General features: G+C 42.5%; 5 protein-coding genes across 5 annotated transcripts; 1 reads left to right on the top strand and 4 right to left on the bottom strand.

Moving 5' to 3' along the window:
- Positions 1 to 282: 282 nt before the first annotated feature.
- Positions 283 to 1,502, bottom strand: LOC6618580 (putative glutathione-specific gamma-glutamylcyclotransferase 2). Its single transcript, XM_002042803.2, has one exon. The coding sequence runs from the start codon at positions 1,496 to 1,498 to the stop codon at positions 485 to 487; it is 1,014 nt and encodes a 337-aa protein (XP_002042839.2). The 5' UTR covers positions 1,499 to 1,502; the 3' UTR covers positions 283 to 484.
- Positions 1,503 to 1,747: 245 nt separating this feature from the next.
- Positions 1,748 to 3,023, top strand: LOC6618579. The gene is made up of 2 exons (XM_002042802.2): positions 1,748 to 1,895; positions 1,960 to 3,023. Exons 1-2 carry the CDS (start codon positions 1,867 to 1,869, stop codon positions 2,810 to 2,812), a joined length of 882 nt encoding a protein of 293 aa, XP_002042838.2. The 5' UTR covers positions 1,748 to 1,866; the 3' UTR covers positions 2,813 to 3,023.
- On the bottom strand, positions 2,953 to 7,526 carry LOC6618578. The gene is made up of 4 exons (XM_002042801.2): positions 7,380 to 7,526; positions 4,030 to 4,178; positions 3,782 to 3,973; positions 2,953 to 3,708 (listed from the first exon to the last, which is right to left on the bottom strand). Exons 2-4 carry the CDS (start codon positions 4,159 to 4,161, stop codon positions 3,136 to 3,138), a joined length of 897 nt encoding a protein of 298 aa, XP_002042837.1. The 5' UTR covers positions 4,162 to 4,178; positions 7,380 to 7,526; the 3' UTR covers positions 2,953 to 3,135.
- A 2,952-nt stretch (positions 7,527 to 10,478) lies between these two features.
- On the bottom strand, positions 10,479 to 15,116 carry LOC6618577 (homeobox protein B-H1). The gene is made up of 3 exons (XM_032725273.1): positions 14,685 to 15,116; positions 11,139 to 11,691; positions 10,479 to 10,975 (listed from the first exon to the last, which is right to left on the bottom strand). Exons 1-3 carry the CDS (start codon positions 14,755 to 14,757, stop codon positions 10,723 to 10,725), a joined length of 879 nt encoding a protein of 292 aa, XP_032581164.1. The 5' UTR covers positions 14,758 to 15,116; the 3' UTR covers positions 10,479 to 10,722.
- Positions 15,117 to 15,951: 835 nt separating this feature from the next.
- On the bottom strand, positions 15,952 to 19,656 carry LOC6618576 (putative folylpolyglutamate synthase). The gene is made up of 5 exons (XM_002042799.2): positions 19,555 to 19,656; positions 18,767 to 19,142; positions 18,242 to 18,418; positions 16,625 to 17,454; positions 15,952 to 16,558 (listed from the first exon to the last, which is right to left on the bottom strand). Exons 2-5 carry the CDS (start codon positions 19,052 to 19,054, stop codon positions 16,138 to 16,140), a joined length of 1,716 nt encoding a protein of 571 aa, XP_002042835.1. The 5' UTR covers positions 19,055 to 19,142; positions 19,555 to 19,656; the 3' UTR covers positions 15,952 to 16,137.
- Positions 19,657 to 19,739: the final 83 nt, after the last annotated feature.

The following is a 19,739-nucleotide window of genomic DNA, read 5'->3' as shown; positions in this document are numbered from 1 at the left end:
TTCATTTACATCGGTAGAAATAAAATAAAAATAAATTTATTCCGAAAGCTGATAAAGGCTATATTGAGTACTATCTGAATGCCGTGATTCCTGAATTATAAATTCAAAGATTAGATATTAATGTTACTATCAACGTCGATTTATACCATCTATCCGGCCTAGAGCGTGCTCTTTATATTTTTTGATTTTTATAACAACTAATATATGCCATATATTTAATAATTCAATGTTTAATGATACCACAAATCAAACCACACTTCACTTTAAATAAAATCAAATAAATGTTTGTTTTAAATTTATATTCAAAATTCATAATAAATAATGTTCATGACTGAAATCACAATCGTAATTGTGATTCGTCAGAAACCTCTGTAACACGTCGTTGCAATTGGTCTATTTGGAATGGTGCATCTAAAAAGAAATTTCCCAAGCTTCTTGGTATTTACAATAAACAGTAGTCTTCAATTGCAAAATGTTCGGGGTGTCACGACTTATTTTTGGCTTGCAGTGCTCCGTGGATCAACCACTCGCGTCCGCCAGGCTTCTGACATCGCTCCAAAAGCTTCTCCAGCTGGTGGGCCTGCTCCGCTAGCTCCTCCTCCTCCAGAATACCGGATATCTCATGCAACAGCGCATGTCGTATTAACTGGGGCTCATCCTCGACAATGTAACGCTTAACGCAAGCCACCAGTTCTTCGAGATGATCGTCTACAGCACCGGGAAAGAGCTGATCCATGGCGGCGGCCAGGTTGAACAGGTATTCGCGATTGGGGCCACTGGGACCGGCCGAGCTGAAGATTTGACTCGCAATACAGGGAACTTGCCACACATCACCAGCATAGGAATCGTTCGCCTGCGTGGCCACGTATATGATCACCTGGATGGGTTCTGCTCCGTCAGTCGGATACTCGTGGAACTCCAAGCTGCAGCGCTCGTACCCGTTCTTCTCCCGGTAGTCCAGATGGTCAAGCACAGCACCCTTTTGACTAGCAGCTATGCGATAGGCGACCCCATAGACACGATCCTGGGCGGGATCGCCTGGCAGTAAGGTGACCACGCGACCAGGACGTTCGGGAATACCCCGGTGATCGATGCTGTGCTGGTAGAAGCGACGCTTGAATCCCCAAACGAAGCCGCGTCGTCGGTCTATGTACGGGAAGTCCGTCTTCCACACCAACGATCCATAGCCAAAGATCCAGACATCCGCATCCGAGGCTGCCGGCGGCTCCAATTGATTGCTATTTTCGGTATCGAAAGTGCGCAGCATGGAGAATCCTGGTGTAAAATCGTGATCCACTGACTTGCATCCATGTTCCCTGGGATCCTCGATAACGTTCGCGAAGAACTCGGTGTATATGTTGCCGGGCAGCTGATCCGCCCCAGAACCACTGTTTCGCAATTCCGTTAGGAAGTCCAACATCACCGGTGCTTCGTTAGTCAACAAATTCTGAAAATTTGCAATTTCCTTCGGCAGCTTATCGTCTAAAGTTATCGACATCAGCTGTTCGATTCCCACAGGGCTGCCACACAGCCTTGAGAGTGTTTTAAATATTTATTACAAATATTAGATTTTATAGTTAAATATGTATTTTTATGTAATTGAACAAATATTTTGTTTTATGTGAAAAACTAAGATTTGCATATGGTATGTTGGTAATGTGTATTTTTATATTATTCGTTCTCCGTTACTTTTTTATGTTGCAACAACATAGCCTGGCCACCCTGCGCTCAGTTAATCGAACAGCTGTTCCTCGCGCTATCCATCCCGCTCACACTCGCGTCGGTCAACGAAGGAATAAACAAACCGATTTTGAATCGGAATTGCCTGAGAAATAACACCCCGGAAACCACACAGCCCCCATCAAAATGTCCGGCAAGGACGATCGATCCAAGGAGTACGTGCAACGTAACCACTCAACTCGCAGTTCGCACCTAATATTAACTTTCCATTCTTTGCAGAAAGCGCCGGAACATGAAGCAGTACAATCATCACCATAAAAAGGAACAAGGGCGGTCCACCACGTCGTCGGGATCGCCGCCACCCACCTCCCGTCGCAGCATGGTTGATGTGGCGGACTCTAGCGATGAGCCAAGGTTGGCCAGGCGTGGCAATTGGCAGTCCAGTGGAGCAGGCCGCTCCTCGTTGGCACCGCAACGGAACAGGGACATGCTGGACACCCTGCCCAGCGACACCGACGATATGGAGCAATTGGGCCTGGATGGTGCACTCATCGATGAGAATGCCCGTGCCCAGTTACGAGCTGGCGATTTCCAGCAGATGGCCCAGTTTCCCAGCCTCGGTGGCGGCCACTTCACGTTTGGATCAGAGCGCGAATGGGCCAACGTGGCCGAGGGCCAGACCAAGCTACACACCAAGGCTGCCAGTGCTTACTTCACCCTGAACCTCACCCGCCTAAATGTGGGTCTTCAAACGATTCCTTTATACAAGCGTATGGATTATCCGGCGTCTTTGTTCACCCGTGCTCAGATTGCCGCCCAGGAGAAGGCCGCTGAACGGGCTGAGGCAGCTTACCAGCGCATTCTAAAGGACTCCAATGGGGGCACCAAGTCGCGAGCTCCCTCTGCTAAGTCCAACAAGGACGCCGCCCCTGCAGCGGCGGAAAAACCAGTTGCTGCCTCAGCAGCTGAACCCGATGAACTTGACGAGCTATTGGCCATGACCGATACGCAACTGGGTATAGGCTCTGGACCCATCACGATGCCCATGCCTATGGTGCAGCCGGCCACGCCCTCATCGGCAGCAAGCAAAAACGGTGTGGAGGAATGGCTGGATTCCGTTTTGGATGAATAGATACATAATTCAGGAGGATATCCTAGTCGTATAGTACTTTCCGGACTATTACCAGAGCTTTTTATGCTTACACGAAATATTCAAATCACTAAGTGGCTTGCCTTTTAGAAAAAGCATCATTAAAATTATAAAATCTAGAGTTTCCGTCGTAACTTTATAGTTAACGCAAGAGCATTTTTATTATGTATAATAAAATCGTTGAACGCATATATATATACCATGCGATTGTTTCGTGAAATAAGTTTCAAATGTTAGGTTAAGTTATGGAAGATTTCAATTATCTTCTCATCAAAGTATCTGAATTTATGACAGATTCCTTGTTACTACTTGCATTGTGTGGCAATTTTGCCTTGATAACACTTAACCAAGTAGCCATGCAAGAGTTGCATAAGCTCACAAATGGACTCCAAGAGCACCAGGCGCTCATGCAGATGCCCCAAATCGTTGTTCTCCACCATCAGGGGACGCAGCTCATCAACAATGGCGATTAGCCAGCGAACTAATATCGAGCAATCGTCCCTGGCCATTTTCATAAAATCCTCCGGCACGCCGGTCTCCTGGCACAGTTGCTGGCCCTGGACACTGAATGGTCCGATCAGCAGGATGCTGGATATTAAACGGACCACCAGGTGCAGGGAATGCAGATAGGATATTACATAAATATGCGGCTTCACCACGGCGACGACAAGCAGCAATGTGTTAGCCGGACGCAAACGGTGCAAGTCCAGGCCCAAGTCCGACATATGATCCAACATGGCCCAGAACAGACAGTTAGCCACAACGTTGGCCATTGTGGACAGTGGACTGGCCACGCGGCAGCCGAGGATCAGGTTGAGCATTGTGCTCGAACTCTGGATATTGAAGAGGCCCAGGATATGGACGCATATCTGGTGGATCTGTTGGGCAGAGACAGGGAAGGATAAAAAAAAAATATATATATATATCATACATATATGTGTATATACTTACATGGCTTTCCTCGGTGCATGCCATATAATTGAAGCACTTTTGCAGGAAGAGAGTTCTCTTCACCTGGGTCGTCGAAGTGTCCTCATGACGGAGTAGATAAACCATCAAGCCGCATACATACACCGCAGCCAGTTTATCGGCTCCGAATTGGATTACCTCCTGGTTGATCAGTTCATCAAATCCAGATATAATCTGACGGAACATGTGAATAAATTAGGTAATGTTATTATGATATGAACATGGATCACCTCCAAAATATTGCCAGTGGCATAAATAAAGTAGCATTGCTCCCGAATCGCCGATCGACTCAAAGCCTGACGCAGCTCCTCCAAGCTGAATCCCTTGGGTCGCACCATGTGGCTCATGTTGTATTCTGTCATCTTATCTGAGGAAAAAGCTGGAAAAAGGGAGTTATGCATTACTTTTGAACAGGGAAGAGGCGCCTTCAAGGATTTGCTCCTTCGCCTCCAATTCCTCCCCCTCCTGCAAATTAGTGACTGAAAGATGTGATGTGTGCAAATAGCCAACGCTGTTTTAATGAGCTCCGCAACATTTTGACATGTTTTCCAAACTCACTTGGCTGACATCTTGGCCAAGCCGAGTACAGTGAAACCAGAAAGTAGGTACTTTTAATTGAAAAGTCTAGAAATTTACTATAATTGAAGTTTTTAATTTGAATTATTGCATACACATCTTCTGCATACTCATCTTCTATGATTTCAAATTAATTTTGTGTTATTATAATATAAAATTGTAATTATCTAGTTTATTTGCAATTTAAAACAAGTTACACTAATGTATTAAATCTAATATCTAGTTGCTGGAAAATTACAAGCTTCTAGTTGAATCGCATAAAATTTAAGGACTTAGAGGAGTCATTGCTATCGGAAGCTTACTGTAGCTATGATTTTTCCTGCCTGTGTGTGTGTGCCCGCTTTTGTTTGTGTGTATTTGTGCTTGTCCTTGCACTGCTTTCGAAAAGGCTGGCAAAATGCAAATGCACGCGCGATGTGCGCATTCTAGCATAAAAGTCACCTGGCCTCCGTTTCCGCCTCCCACTTTTCCACCTGCCACGCCCATCGCCGCTTCAAGTTTCTTGCACACTTGGCGAATATCTGCTCATTATGCATTCATATTTCATATTTCGCAATTACTTGCTCTCACACACACACACACACACACACGCAAACGAACTGGCGGTAAAAAGCGCAAGAGGTGCAAGCAAGATGGCCATAACAGCAGGAAACCGTTAAGTTTCTGTGTGTGTGTGTTTGTGCGTCCTTTGCTTGGTCTTTTCTTTCTGCTCTTCTGCTTTTTTATCGCCCCTTTATTTTTTTGGGGCATTTTTTGCACAGATTCCCATTGAAATTTCCATATTCACATTTTAATTATGCGTCGGCATGAAAAGATTAACAACTTTTTTGCCGTCTCTGTGTGCGTGTTATGCTCTCCTTTTTGTTTTTAATTATGCACATGTATTTGTTGATCAAAATTAAATGATATGATATGATATGTAGGCAACATATAACCCTCTCTTTCTGAACTGCTTGCCAACATAACCTCAATTTAGCTGGCACTGCTTGCGAAGCGATGCATGCTAATCAACTGGGATTATCTCTAGCATAATATGATCTATCATATCAGCGTCCAGCTAAAAATCTGCGTCAAGTGTAAAAACCCGAGAATCCCCCTCTATTAAACGCGACGAAAGTGCTCAATTAGCGAGGGTTGTTCAGCAAGGTGAAGGGGAAACGCAGACCAGGCCAATTACAGTCAAACATCCGTAAGTGGAAAAGATGTTTACATTTTTATTTTACTACATGAAAAGATGTTAATACTTTCCATTGGGTATTTTTCCTAATCATAAGAAAAATTTGAACAAAATGACAAGTCTGGTATCGAGAAATAGCTTTTTATAACAGATTTTTTATGGAACCATCATTTGGAGGTTCAGCTGTGCTAATAGATACTAACAATCATATCCGGTTCCCGTCGGATGGCGATGATAATAATAATCAAGATGGTGATGAAAAGTGGCAAGTAGCTACCCTTTAATTTTTGGGGGTGGACCGACCTGATGAGCCGCTTGTGTGCGCTGTTTGTTGTAACCAATCTGTGCATTTTACGCCTAATTTAAGGCAAATTGTCCACCCCACTTTTCTCAACACTTTTCCAACCCAAAACCCTCCCCCATCCAAATAACTTTTCCTTTTTTCGGTCTTCGAGGCCGCAGGGCCTGACAAAAGCCAACAGATTTTCATGTCATTATTTACTGATTTGTGGGCATTTGAAAGGGGATCGGTTTTCGGGCTTAGGATTTGCGTTCTGTAACCACCCAGCGAACTTTTTGTTTACTAATGAAGTTGTTGTTTACACAATTGGAAAGTATGATGTATACAAATGATAGCCGCAGTGCAAGTGGAATCAAAACCGTTCCACCCACCAATTATCACGAAATGTCATCTGAGAATTAGCCACGATCGCAGTCGCGACATAAGAAATTGAATAAGCCCTTGCAATCAAAATACGTCTAATATTTCTGGCGGCCCTGATGATTCCATGCGTATTTCTGTCGGTAACGTAAACATACTGAGCTTCTATTAAATGTTTATATATAATTGTGTACCTAGAAACAGTTTTAAAGAATTTGCACAATGGGGGTATTGAAGAAAAAGTGCCCAAGTAATAAAGAATTTGATAGTTTATAGAGATTCCTGTATGTATAAGAGTTGTGGCAAACTTTACCTTTTATTTAAACAGAAACTAGAAACTGTTTTAAAGAATTTGTACAATGGGGGTAGTGAAAAAAAAGTGCCCAAGTATTAAAGCATTTTATATTTATATATATATATATTTATATATATTTTATAGAGTTTCCTGTATGTATAAGAGCTGTGACCAACTTTACTTTTTATTTAAACAGAAACTAGAAACTGTTTTAAAGAAATTGTACAATGGGGGTAATCAAGAAAAAGTGCCAAAGTAATTAAGAATTTGATAGATTATAGAATTTCCTGTATGTATAAGAGTTGTGGCAAACTTTACCTTTTATTTAAACAGAAACTAGAAACTTTTTTAAAGAATTTGTACAATGGGGGTAGTGAAGAAAAAGTGCCCAAGAATTAAAGCATTTATATATATTTTATAAAGTTTCCTGTATGTTTAAGAGCTGTGCCCAACTTTACGTTTTATTTAAACAACTTTTATTTAAGATGATTTGAGATTAACTATATCACTAGCAATCAAACGAGGAGATACATAAATTTCAAAATATAAAGATACAGCACCAAAGAAAAACCTAAAAAAGAAAGCTTTGGGCTCTTTTTGATCACTGACAAAATTACAGAAGATCGAGCGACTCCCTTAGGTCAATATGCTCCTGGAGGCCACAGGCGAGAATGTTTTGAGTTTAACCTTATCATTGGCAATCAAACGAAAATTCTAAAATTCAAATGAAATTCTAAAATATATAGATAAAGTTTGAAGAGGTCAGTAGCCTCGTAAAGTTCATCCAAGCCCCACCCCATGGATGAGGATCTCAAAGTTTATATACAGAAGGGGCAGGAATTGTAGTGAATATAATTAAAACTGCACTCACTTTTAAGTTTTGTATGAAGTGTTTAGCTTGGCGAAGAGTACTTCACTTGTAGAATTACTTTTCACTTCCTTGTCAATTATTAGCAAATTTTTAAGGAGCTCACAAATACTTCAATGCAATCCAACTTATTTCGCCGACCACTATACGCTTGTGCAACTAATTGCAACTGATCGTTGGAATCGAGCTATGGTCTCCCTTAGCCATGGACTCTTTGGCCGGAGGCAACCTGTATGGCTCAGTCGGGGTTCGAGGCTGAAACTGTGAGACGATCCGAATCGATCCGATTCGAATCGATCCACAGGTTCGATGGCCGCACAATGGGACACAATGCGGCAATTAGGCATAAAGATGCCAGATTTGAAATAAGCAAGTGTGGCACGGCCCGGGGCACAAACACAATTTCGGACGATTTTCCAAACGGATAATGACAAACATTTTAATCACAAAACGAGACGAGAAACCACCACCACCGCCAATTGCAGTGGCTGGGTAACACACAAATTTTCACACAATATGGCAAACATCGCGCAGCCATCCTCCAACCGGAAGTCAAGTGTGTCGAGTCCTTGTGCCCTGCCCATCCGCGATGACATAATCGCCCCTCAACACAATCATTATGTCGAGAATTGCTGTTGCGGTTTCCCCGAACTTCACTTCTTTTTTATTTTCCTTTTATTTTTATATACATACATGGATATACATATATTTTTGTTTCTGCCCTGCGGATGGTCCACAGCAGGCTGGAATTTAAATTGAAATTGGGATATAATGGCAGGGAGTAACTGTCAGTTCCTCCCCTGAATGCCAGTGAGTACATCCATGGCCAAAGTCAAGTGGCTTCTGTGGTAACTTCATTATTTAACAATACTTATGCGGCCCAAAACAATCATTACTTTAACAAGTCCAATTTGTTTAGATCTCAAGAATGTTTATGTTGTCTTTCTGACACCTTTTATAGTTCAAATATTTAGTTCATACATTTCATATATGTTCCATCTTAAAAACGTAAAGATGTCTAAATAGGCTTTCTTTTATAATAATATAATATAATAATAAGTAATAATAATTAATATAAATAATATTTGGATTTGCTAATAGTTTTGGCTAGTCTTGAAGTTCTCGCGCCTTTTCATAATCACAAGCAAACGTGCGCAGAAAAGTATGCTACATTTTTGGCACTAGCATTTTCCGTTGTTTTTTTCCAAGTTGCAAATTGTGCGAACTCTTTAGTTTCGTAGTTTTCAGCCTGAATGCGGGCAAAAGCCGAAAAACTTTGCACCACTCTCCCAGTTTATTCCTCTTTTTTTTTTTAGTTGCAAAGTTCTCAAACGCCGAAAGCTTAATGCAATTAATAACTCATTAAATAAATACAAATCAAATGATGAATGATGGCCAGCTCAAAGGAGAGCGGCTGGTGGAGCCGGAGGTGCCTTTGTGCTCAAAGGATGGCTGCGTAAAATGTACCAATTAAAAATGCCATTCAAATCTCAATGGCTGCGCAAATGAACCGCATGAATGTGAGAATGTTGCGGAATATAAAAAATGCGCCGAGGAAACCGGAGGAAAGAGCCAGAAAATGCGAATCATCATCTATCTGTATCTGCAAGTGGCTGGCATGATGGGGGTTAGCAGATGCATTTTATTCATTAGATTACATTCACATTTCATAGACGATTTCATGGCAACGTTAACTTGCTTGCCTTCCCATTCGCCTTTGCCTTTCATTCGCATTTCAGCCATTTTTCCCGCATTTTTTCACATTGCCCGCCCCGCTTCTTTGGCTTTTCCGTTTTGTTTCCGGTGGCTCCCTTCAAGTATCTTTTTAATTAGCGTTCTGTGCCGCTCTGCACCACTTGAAAACTACTACTCTCCCGTCGTCTGCCCCTATATCATCATGCCCGTATCCTCGATGGGTTGGCTTGGGTTGGTTTGGCTGGTGTCCTATGGCATGGTATACACTATGGCATGGTTATACTATATCCATCTAGCCCTCTCTCTCGCTCGTTAACTCACTCACCGCAGATTCAATTTGTGGCTAAACATTTCTCCTCCTTTTTGTGTAGCGAGCTAAATGGGCATGAAAATATAACTGTAGCTACAGACGATCCTCGATGGAAAGAACTAAATAAGCAGAATAGTTTAAATTTTGTTTAAATATTTAAATGCAAAAGATCTTGTTCTTAGTTTTTGCATTCTCCTTCATATGTCACATGTCGATTGTTGCATGTTGTATGTTGGATATCTCTTGTTTATCGAAATGTCCTTAGATGTAGGTTTCTTTTCAGTTTGTGCTAGGGAATCCCTACTGTATATGACGCTGCTATCGCATCCTCGTTTGCCAGGACGCACTGCTGCCATCTCTTTCTGGCGCTCATGCGCTCTCTGCGCTCCGTTGGCCCGTTATAATTGCGACCAGAGTTGTTGCTTGTTTTCCGGTTGGCTGCTTCATCTTTCCTCTCTCTCTCCCTCCGTATCGCCCTCTCTCTCTCTCTCTCACTCCCTCGCAAGCTGCCTGGCAGCTCCATGCAAATAATATATATAGAGTGGGTCTATATACAGATAGGTGTAGACGCGATATCCTGCCCGTTGGGTGGGCATATGTCGCGGGCTATTTGCTATATAGCGACAAATTGATATCGTTTTGTGCGATTCGCTCAAGTTGATTTTCAAGCATGACTCACAGCTCACCGATTTGCAGATTTGCAGATGGGCGAGCGGCATTTAACCGATACGTTGCATTCGATTCTGTTGTGAATTATTAAATTGCACCCAACACAGCATATGCATAGATAAAGATTTTTAGTAAAATTGGAAAATTGGCAACGATCGATTTTAGTGATCGATCATTATCGTTTCTCAAAGTTATCGGAAGTCCAACGTTTGATTTGTTATTCGATTTGTTATTCTGTAAAAGTACCACATCTCTTCAGCTTTGCGTTAACTCGAAAAGCAAATCATATCTATAATTTATACTAGTTAGCTTTGATTTAGTTTTTTTTTTAAATCATTTAAATTAGATAACCTCCCAAGTGAAAACGCTTAAAGACGTGCAATTGAATGTTTATTCTGGCCAAAAAAAAGTCCATAGAGTGCGATGAAAAAAAAGAGATTTTTAGTTTTATAATACAGTTAATTAATTCGACTATGCTTATGTTTATGATTATATTGTTAAGTACGTATTATAATAATAATATCGGGTATGCTTGGTAAATATCAGCACAGCGCTTGACTTTCATTAATTTATCCCGATCGGTTATTGCACAAAAACTGTTTTCTTCCATACGCATTATATACACAGGCAGCTGGGGAAAGTGGGATGGTGGGGGAGTTAGGGGCGTGGCTCCTACATGGGACATCCGTGGACGTAGCCGACGTTACGGAAAATGGCCGCCGCTGCGGCGGAAGTGAGAAAATTGCACGGATTGCTGGCAGCCGCTGCAGCGGCGGCGGCGGCACTAAAAGAACTGCTCAGTCCGCTGGGACAGCAGCCGAGTCCGCCCGCACCGCCGCCATCCTGGACCACAAAGTCCTTCTCCATGGTCGCCTGATGACGCAGCTGCTCCAGACGCAGTTGATTCTGTCGCTTCCACTTGGTCCTGCAATGGAAAAGGCAAATGAATCGCTTACAATCGTTGTCACACAGTTAGATATTTCCAACTACAGTTTCTAATCAAAACTTATTGTTTCATTATCCATTATCCTATAAATTTTAAAGTACGCCCTTTCCAATTTAGGAACTGACTCTCGTTCAACACTCACCGGCGATTCTGGTACCAGGTTTTCACCTGCGTCTCGGACAGATTGAGCGTTTCGGCCACATCGCTGCGATCGGCCACGCTCAGGTACTTCTGGCACCGGAACTTCCGCTCCAAGTAGGCGAGCTGGGCGTGGGTGAAGGCGGTTCGGCGGCGTCGCGGCTTCCGGCCACTTTTGCTCAGCTGCAGCTTGTGCTCCGCATAGCCGCCACTTGTTCCGCCGCCAGATCCCGGGCCACTGCCATTGCCGTTGGCATCCCGATCCCCATTGGCACCACTGGCCGCCGCTGCCAGGAGTCCAGCAGCCACGCCCGCCGCCGCTGCAGCGGCACTCAGTCCGCCGGCTACTCCTCCTCCTCCGCCACCACCCGATCCTGTGCCAGAGCCGGGGCCTCTTGTGGCCGATAGGCAGGACTCCACACTGGATTCGTCGTGGTGGGTGAATCTGCGGTGATGGTGCGACAGCAGGAGTTCCTGCTGGCAGCCCGCAGCCGTCGAGTCCGGCGTAGATCGATCCTCGATGTCTATATCCGAATCGTCGTTGGAGAGCTCCAGTTCTGGAAATAGGAAATCAAAGGGAGGATTAGAAAAATGTAGTTGAAAGTGTTCAATTATCCTAAAGTAATTCTGCTTTTATTTGTAAACAAAAGGTTATCCACTCATTTAAAAATTTCCAAAGTCAGACAGCAGTGTGGGCAAATTAATTTTTGAACCTATTTAAAATCTCCGATTGACCACGAGTCACTCGGATTCAATTGGAGTGCAAAGTGCAGGCCGAGTGTCAAGTGGACGCCGGAATAAAGATACCGGCTTTAAGACACTGTTGCCTGTTTTCAGGCGCAGCGTGGCACTAATGCGTTCAACCTCTTCGTTTCGCGCGTGCAACCACTTCCGGTCGAGAAGCGACCTGGGAAACCCATTGCCACACCACACCACATCACATCACATCGCAAGCGGCAATAGACAATCGCATTGGATGAAGTGCTATCAAATCGGATGGGCGAATCAAGTGGGCGTTGGTCCGTTTGGATGACAGGGCGGCGAATCGGATGAGTTGCAATTTGCAGCAATCAACGTGTTATTTATATCCGTCGCACATACACTCGCATCCTGAACACAATTCCAAATCGGAGTCGAACCCGGACCGAAAATCGCGCGCTGCGGGCTGCCTGATTAAATTCACGTGTCGACGAGCTCTCAATTGTTTTTCCTATTGGAATTTACATGGTCTGCTCCACGCTGCACTGAGAGAAATGTTTCGTTTACAAGTACTTACTTTTTCTTAAACAAAATCAAAAGAAAAATTTTTATTACTAATAAAAGCATTAGCATTACTCGTTTTCAATACCATTCATATACCTCTTTTCGACTCATGAAACAATTATTGAAGTAAAAACCAGAGTTATATTGGCAAAAAAGAAAAACAACCGACGTTTCACAACACTCGACCAACTTTGGCACATTACTCATAATTCTCAATTTCTCTTTATTTCGCCCAGTGGCGCTTACTTAACACTCGACTTTTTAGAAGAACATCATTTTCGATTCGCCACAGGCGCTCACGTGTGTTCGCCCAGCAAGGATTCTTCTATGTTTTCCGCCCACTTTTTTCGAGTGCCAACTGAACGGGCGGAAATTATTTTTATATTTGTGTATTTTAACCCCAAATGGGTTTCGACATCTGATTCCATTTATAACGATTTGCGCAGACAGGACGGAAGGGTAGATGGTGGATATAGGTACATATGTCTGTGCATGTGAGGGGATATTCAATTATGTGTGGATATCCTGGGGAGCGTCTCGAGTGAGTTCTTTCATTTTCCTCGAAAAGTCACGTCGTATCAATTTGCGGCACAATTGCCATTTAATAGGCACTTGAACTGTGAGACACACATCTGAAGAATGAAGACTGGCGAAAGCCGGCGACTTGTCGAATCGAATGGAGAAAGTGGGTGAAATGGTCTCGCATGTGCCGGCAATTTGGACTTATTTGGACATTGGAATAACGTATGTGTGTCCTAATAATATACAAATTTCATGATTTGTATTTATCCACGCCGTTACTAACGTTGAGTTCAAGGCAGAATCGAAACGTAAGGTATGATTGCAGTGAAAGTTTCACTTTCTTCCTCTAACTGACAGCAATTAGCCTCTAAATAGTTGTAATTGTTGAGCTAAACTTTATTTAATGTCATGCCTAATTAGAGGATAACACATGCAGTTGGCACAAACCAAAAAACAAAGCATACGTAAGCGGGCACCGCAGGCGGTACACTGCGAAAAAATAAAAATACCCATTTAAATAGGTTGAGAAATGTCTATTAATCTACGAATAATTTTTACATATATTTCTTTTATAATTTTTTTTTTTCTTTAAAACTTGAAAATTACTTTTGTTTTATTATATTTTCTTGACTCAAAGTTAACACTAGTAAAGATCACGATTCGATTTCTCTGTGTACTTGTGCGAGGATGCGAAAGCATTTGTCATGACTGAGTTTTCAGTCCCATTTGCATTCGCATCCACCACGACATTTTCCCTTTCGGTTTCCGATCCCCTGGCTAAAAACAATTAAAGTGCTCGTACGTGACAAATTGCTCGAGCGCAGGTTACGAATAAAGCAGTGTCAACAGCAACAAAAATACTATTAACTGCCAAGCCCACACAGGCAGAAAAAAAGCTATAAAGTAAATAAAAAATATATTGAAAATAACAATAATTAGCAAGTCCATTAAAATCTTACATTTTCCATAGGCTAAAATATTTTTTAAAAATATAAAACAAAATCAAGATATCGTATTGAAAAATTATATTTTTCGGTGCAAGCAAGCAGTGCACAAATAAATTACTGCCTGAAGCTGTGGTTTTTGTTGTTTCCACTCAACCCCTCTCGCTCACTCGCTGTCTAGCCATCCCACTCGCTCTCATCGCCATCTCACTCACACCGCTAAAAGTTTTGTTTTTGCGATAATTGAGCAAAGTGTAAGATTTAAATGCCACAGGCGGGTAAAAAACAGATGACAGAATTGGGGGCGTCAAAAGAGAGTGAGCAAGGCAATTTGTCAGTGGTTTTAGCCAAAAACTCCCCTTATTTACCCCTCAGCCAACAGCGAAACATCAAAGAACGGGAGATTGGAACAATGAACAGGCTAATTGGCCAAAAAAGGCGTTTATATTATGTATGTGTGTTTCACATGTGAGAGTGTATGCAAAATGATAGGTTATATTTAATTACATAGAAGTCTTGTTATTTACCGTTAGTACAGAGCTACGCAGTTGTTTGCTTTAAAAAATATATCTATCATTAGCAGAGAACTGATATAAACTACATATTTAAGGACATCACTTTTTACAAATAATATCTAGTTAAGGAAACAAATTATATTTAATAAAGGAATATTTTTGTTTTGATACTTGTTATAGTAGCAGAATTTTTACAGTTTTATAGATATGACTATATGATAAGGTAAATATGGTAAATGATATACCCCATAGGACTTAAAGGTACAAAATATTTAAATTATTTTCGAAACGATTCCAAACACTTACCCGAATCTGTTTGTCGTCGATTAATCAAATCGCCCAGAAGATCGCGTATTAAAAAAGATTTTGAGCTCTGCATTTTAATGGATCTGCAGTCCTTATGGCAAAACCGATGCTTAAATGTGATTTGCAGATTGTATTAAAATAGGTCTTGAGGTAACTGGCACATTTGAAACATTTTGCACTAGAAACCCCGTTGCAACAATAACAAAAATAGTTGTAAGTCTTTATTTGTTAAGTGGCTTTGAATGCATTTATTTGATAATCCCTTTTTATTTTATCCTTTGGCGTTTGGCCGACGGCAGTGCTGTGCAAATTTGGCGATTATCCTTGGGCCTTGGATCTGTTCTACGCTTAATCGAATTTTCCAGGACGAAACACGCACACACACATTCACACAGACAGACGGACAGAAGGTAACTGTAACTGAACCGCTAAGCGCCGAGTCAAATGAACAACTGAAATGCGAAACGTCGAACGTTTATTAATCCTTTTAGCGAACATCGCCAGGATTCACCCCCTCACACACACACACACACACACAAGTGAATTACGCGGATTTGTTGCTGTAAACGGGACAGTTTAGCGCCCACGTCGACGTCGACGCTTGCAGAGGAAAAGTCCAACAACAACATCAGCAAAATGAGTGAAAAAAAATATAGCTACAAAAAGGAAACTTTCGCAATGGCCGCTGCCATTTAACCGTTATTTAATCAGTTGCCTTAGACGCACAGCATCATCAACAGCAGCATGCCGTCCCGCTCGCTCACCGACTTCCGCTGTCCCGTTAGCCATTTTGTTTGCCGTTAGCCCGGTGGGTGAGCAGGTGGACAACAGCTTGCTGTCTCCCTCATCGCCCAGGGTTGCCGCCGCGCCATTGGCTGTCATTCTGGCCACCCCTAAATGTCCCGGGGGAAAAAGCAACCCTTAAAGCTCTCGCGTTTCCTTAGCCCAGTCTGATGCCGCCTTTGAAATCTGCGTCAGTCGCGGGAGTTGCGAGCTCCAAAACGCACCAAAGTGGTATGTAAGAAGATAAAGGACCAGAAATCAACGAAACACCGTCGGCGAGTTGGCAACTCTGTTTGGTGGGAGATTGTTCGATGTCCGTAAGGATTTAAAATCACCTATATTGAATATTTAGTTAGAATATATTTTGGTAAGTATCGTGGCGTACACATTATAAATGTAAACTTTCGCCTGGTTAATATATTCCATAGCAACTGTAAAAGTGTGCAATATAATAAGCAATCACTGCTAACTAAAAACGAGCCTAAACATTTCTTAGTGTTTTTATTTCTACACAATATTTTAAACATTGCTTCATTATTAACTACAACTACATTTATTAGTGATCCACTTTAAATTCCGACTAAGTGATATGCAAGTGGCTTGCGACTAAATCTAATAGCTACTATGCAATCCCAGTGATTCACCCAGTTGCACTGGTTAGGAATGCGTCTTATTTATCAGTTCGAGATTTGGGGTCCTCAATAAGATCTAGGGCACTTATAGCTGCTCCCAGCAGATGAATGGAACCGGTGACGAGGACCTCAAGTTGTCCGTCGTGGTCCGTGGCTTGTGGAAATCTTTGCCAGATGGCAGTAAAAGCGTCGATTAGCGTATTATACACCTGACCCACATCTTTTTGTTGCTCCGTGGCGCAGAGGTCACTCCAAGCCGAGGCAATGATCCTCGCCCGATCCAATTGCATTTCGGGACTAAAACGAACCATCACCTGGCTGGGAGCATTTGGCGTTGAGGTGGCCAAATTGGGCACAAAACAGACCATGTCGAAGGCACAGGTGCGGTGGAGGAGCTTTAGCAGAGGTTCGAAACCGGAATTTCCGGTGCGATTGAAGATCAGAATCTTTGGGTTGACACTGCAAGAGGGGAAGTCAATCGAATCAACTATGTATTATAGGACTAACTCCTCCTACTCCGCTCACCTGTCTCGCACGCTCTTTTCAAACCACTCCGTGCACACTTCCATGCTTTCCAGAGTGTGAGCTCCGTCCAGATGTAATCGCATCCCGTGCCACTCGACTAGCTGGCACCGACCGGGCCAGTGGGTGCTAATCAGTCCGTCCAGCAGCTGTGGATCCATTTTCACCTCGTTGGGAGTGTGTTGGTGTTTTCCCGATTGCGACAACCAATCTTCGGCCAATTGAATGGCCAATGAGCCATTTAAGCGAATCAAGTTACTGAAGGTCTGCCAAATCGGAGCATATGCCTCCGATCGGAAGTAATCCTCGGTGGGTGGAACCTCATAGAGCGTGGCCGAGTTCTCCTTCGCCCGCTGACGTATCACCTCCAGGCATTCCGACTGAGTGACATGGGTGAAGACATGCGATCCGGTCTTGATGATGCCCGCCTTCTGCCAGGCAATTTCCGGCAGTGTGCATCCCAAGAGCTCCGTGTGCTCCAGTCCCAGCGATGTGATGCCCACTGTGCGCACATTTCTCACGATATTCGTGCAATCGTGCTCACCACCGATGCCCACTTCCAAAACGACCACATCCACATTCTCTGCGACGAAAACATGGAATCCCAAGATGGTCAGGAACTTAAAGTAGGCGGGCATGTCGTGATCATGTTCCCGCCGATCCCACAAACGGCTGTAGACCTTCCAGAACTGCTCCGTGAACTTATCCTTGGCCAACAACTGGCCATCGATACGAATTCGCTCGTTGGTGAACAGGATGTGGGGGGAGCTGAAGAATCCCGTGCGGACACCTTGATGGCGAAGCAGAGATTCCGTCAAGGCGCAGGTGGAGCCCTATGTGAAGACGTATTCATCATCATCAATAACAATAAGAACTTAAAGGGAAATCGTATAAGTTATACGCAATTTATGTGAACAGCGAATAAGAAATTCACTTTCATTATGTCTATAGTATTTTTCTAAATGAAAAGGTATTTTGGAAGCCCGGCAACATTTCCATTCAAATAGTCAAGTGCGAAATTATCAGAATTCTAATCCACTTTAACAACGTTTTTATCTGATTATGTTAGTTATCTATGGACGTGTCCCATTAACAGTACAAAAACGTGCAAATAAAAAGCAGAGAAGTCAAGGCTCAAAATATGAAAAATGAAATTTGAAACAAAAAACATTTGAGAGATTAAAACGGACAATATGATACTCCTCTTACATAAAAACTAGCCAAGGAGTACGAATTTAGATTCATTATATCGAAATGTATCAGGGAAATCAAATTAATTAAACCAAACCATAAGAAGATAATGATATTATTTAAAGTTCTCGACATGAATGTAAATTAAATATAAACTGCAATTATATTGATATATATATAGATATTTGCCTGACTTCATATACCCGGCTGATAGACGTAAGAAGGGTATCAAAAAGCCAAGCAGATCGATCAATAAAAATATCAAATTGAAACCTAAACAAATCTAATCAGCAACTGAGCGATTAGCGGCCTCGCCACAGTTCTCCGATTGGAAGAAACAAGAGCTCAACGAACGAGAGAGCAAAGCCAAAGGGAACCCAAAGAAAACAGGTTGAAGCCATTGATATACATATTTATGTATGTACCCACCTTGCCCTTGGTGCCGGCCACATGGATGAAGGACAGCCGCTCGACAGTTTCCAGCGGCAGACCACTCCGCTCCAGATATTTAATGGTATCCGCTTTGGTATCCACGCGGGCGTTTTTCATCGAATTCCTTATGGCAGCATCGTTCGACTGCAGAGAATTCAACTGCTTGATGGCCAACTGAAAGTGGTAGGAAATTCGTAATATAATAATTAATAACAAACGAATAATGTATGTTTAGCTGGGTCACCATGACATATAGAAACTTTTCAACTGAAGATGAAACACTTGTTACTGTAATTCCGACCCACATACCAAATTTCATATCAATCACACAAATAATTATGAAAACATACATAAATTATTTTAGTATTTAGATTTACAATAGTCCCGTTTTCAAATCGAAAAAATTATGCTACGATTTTAAAATCATAGGTATGACATTAATAGGTAATAAAACTATGTAAAATTAACTAAAAATTGTATCTGTTGGTTTCTAAATGGACTTGGGAATTGCTTTGGACTTACCTCAAAGGCGGCATCTGTATCCTTGTTATTGTTATCGCTGCTGGATTGGATATTGCCCGATCCATGATTTCCATTAATACTCTGCAGAGGGGGATTAAGTACTCGTTCCGCCAGGCCAACACCCGATCGGAGTACCGCCATGTGCTGCATGCGCTGCGTTTTCACTGCACTGAGGGTGGTCACCGTACTGTAGGTGCTCATTGTACCGTGGGAGCTCGCTCCACTGACGACCAGTGATCTGGGCTTGCTACTGTGACGAACTAAGTAGCGCAACAGACAAACAGCCATATCAATAGAGAGGGGAGTCGTAGACCTCCGACGAACGGCTCTTCGGCTCACTCGTAGTTTTCACTCACAGGTGCTCGAGCGGTGGTATCTAATAACAAAAAAATGAAGGCAGAAAAAACTGGTGAATAAACAAAACCTAATCGGTACGGAAACAGTGTCAAAATTGGGGTAGATCATATGGGTCGGACGCGTGTGTGCGTGGCTTGTAAATTGTAGGCTAGAGCAATTGACCGATAAGATTTTTTATACGCACAACAAATATAATAATAATAACTGATAAAATCTAGTTACTGCACGCGTATTCAAATATGGCGCCACATAATGTATAACGGGCAGTTGCTAACGTTTGCGATAAATAGATATACAATCTCGATAACAAAAACATCGCACACACACACGCGTGTTTCGACACGCACGCTGTGTAAATAAACATTGCGTATTATGTTCATTAGAATGAGCAAATAAAACTAGTTTTGACTTCCAGGTGATATTGCACTCACTCGATTAGCAAGCTGTTGTTGCACTATATGTGTTGCAATAAAATCAACGTAACAGCAACACCACAAAACATGCGAGCACAACAACACAAAATAACATGTGTACAGCAAACAGCTGTTTCAGCAACATGCACACCAAGTTGGCAATTTTCGAGCCAAATCTAGCTAGTGACAGATCTTACACGTAT

Source organism: Drosophila sechellia, chromosome X (genome assembly GCF_004382195.2).
Source record: "Drosophila sechellia strain sech25 chromosome X, ASM438219v1, whole genome shotgun sequence".
Lineage (NCBI taxonomy): Eukaryota > Metazoa > Arthropoda > Insecta > Diptera > Drosophilidae > Drosophila > Drosophila sechellia.
This window is presented reverse-complemented; position numbering and strand designations above follow the sequence as displayed.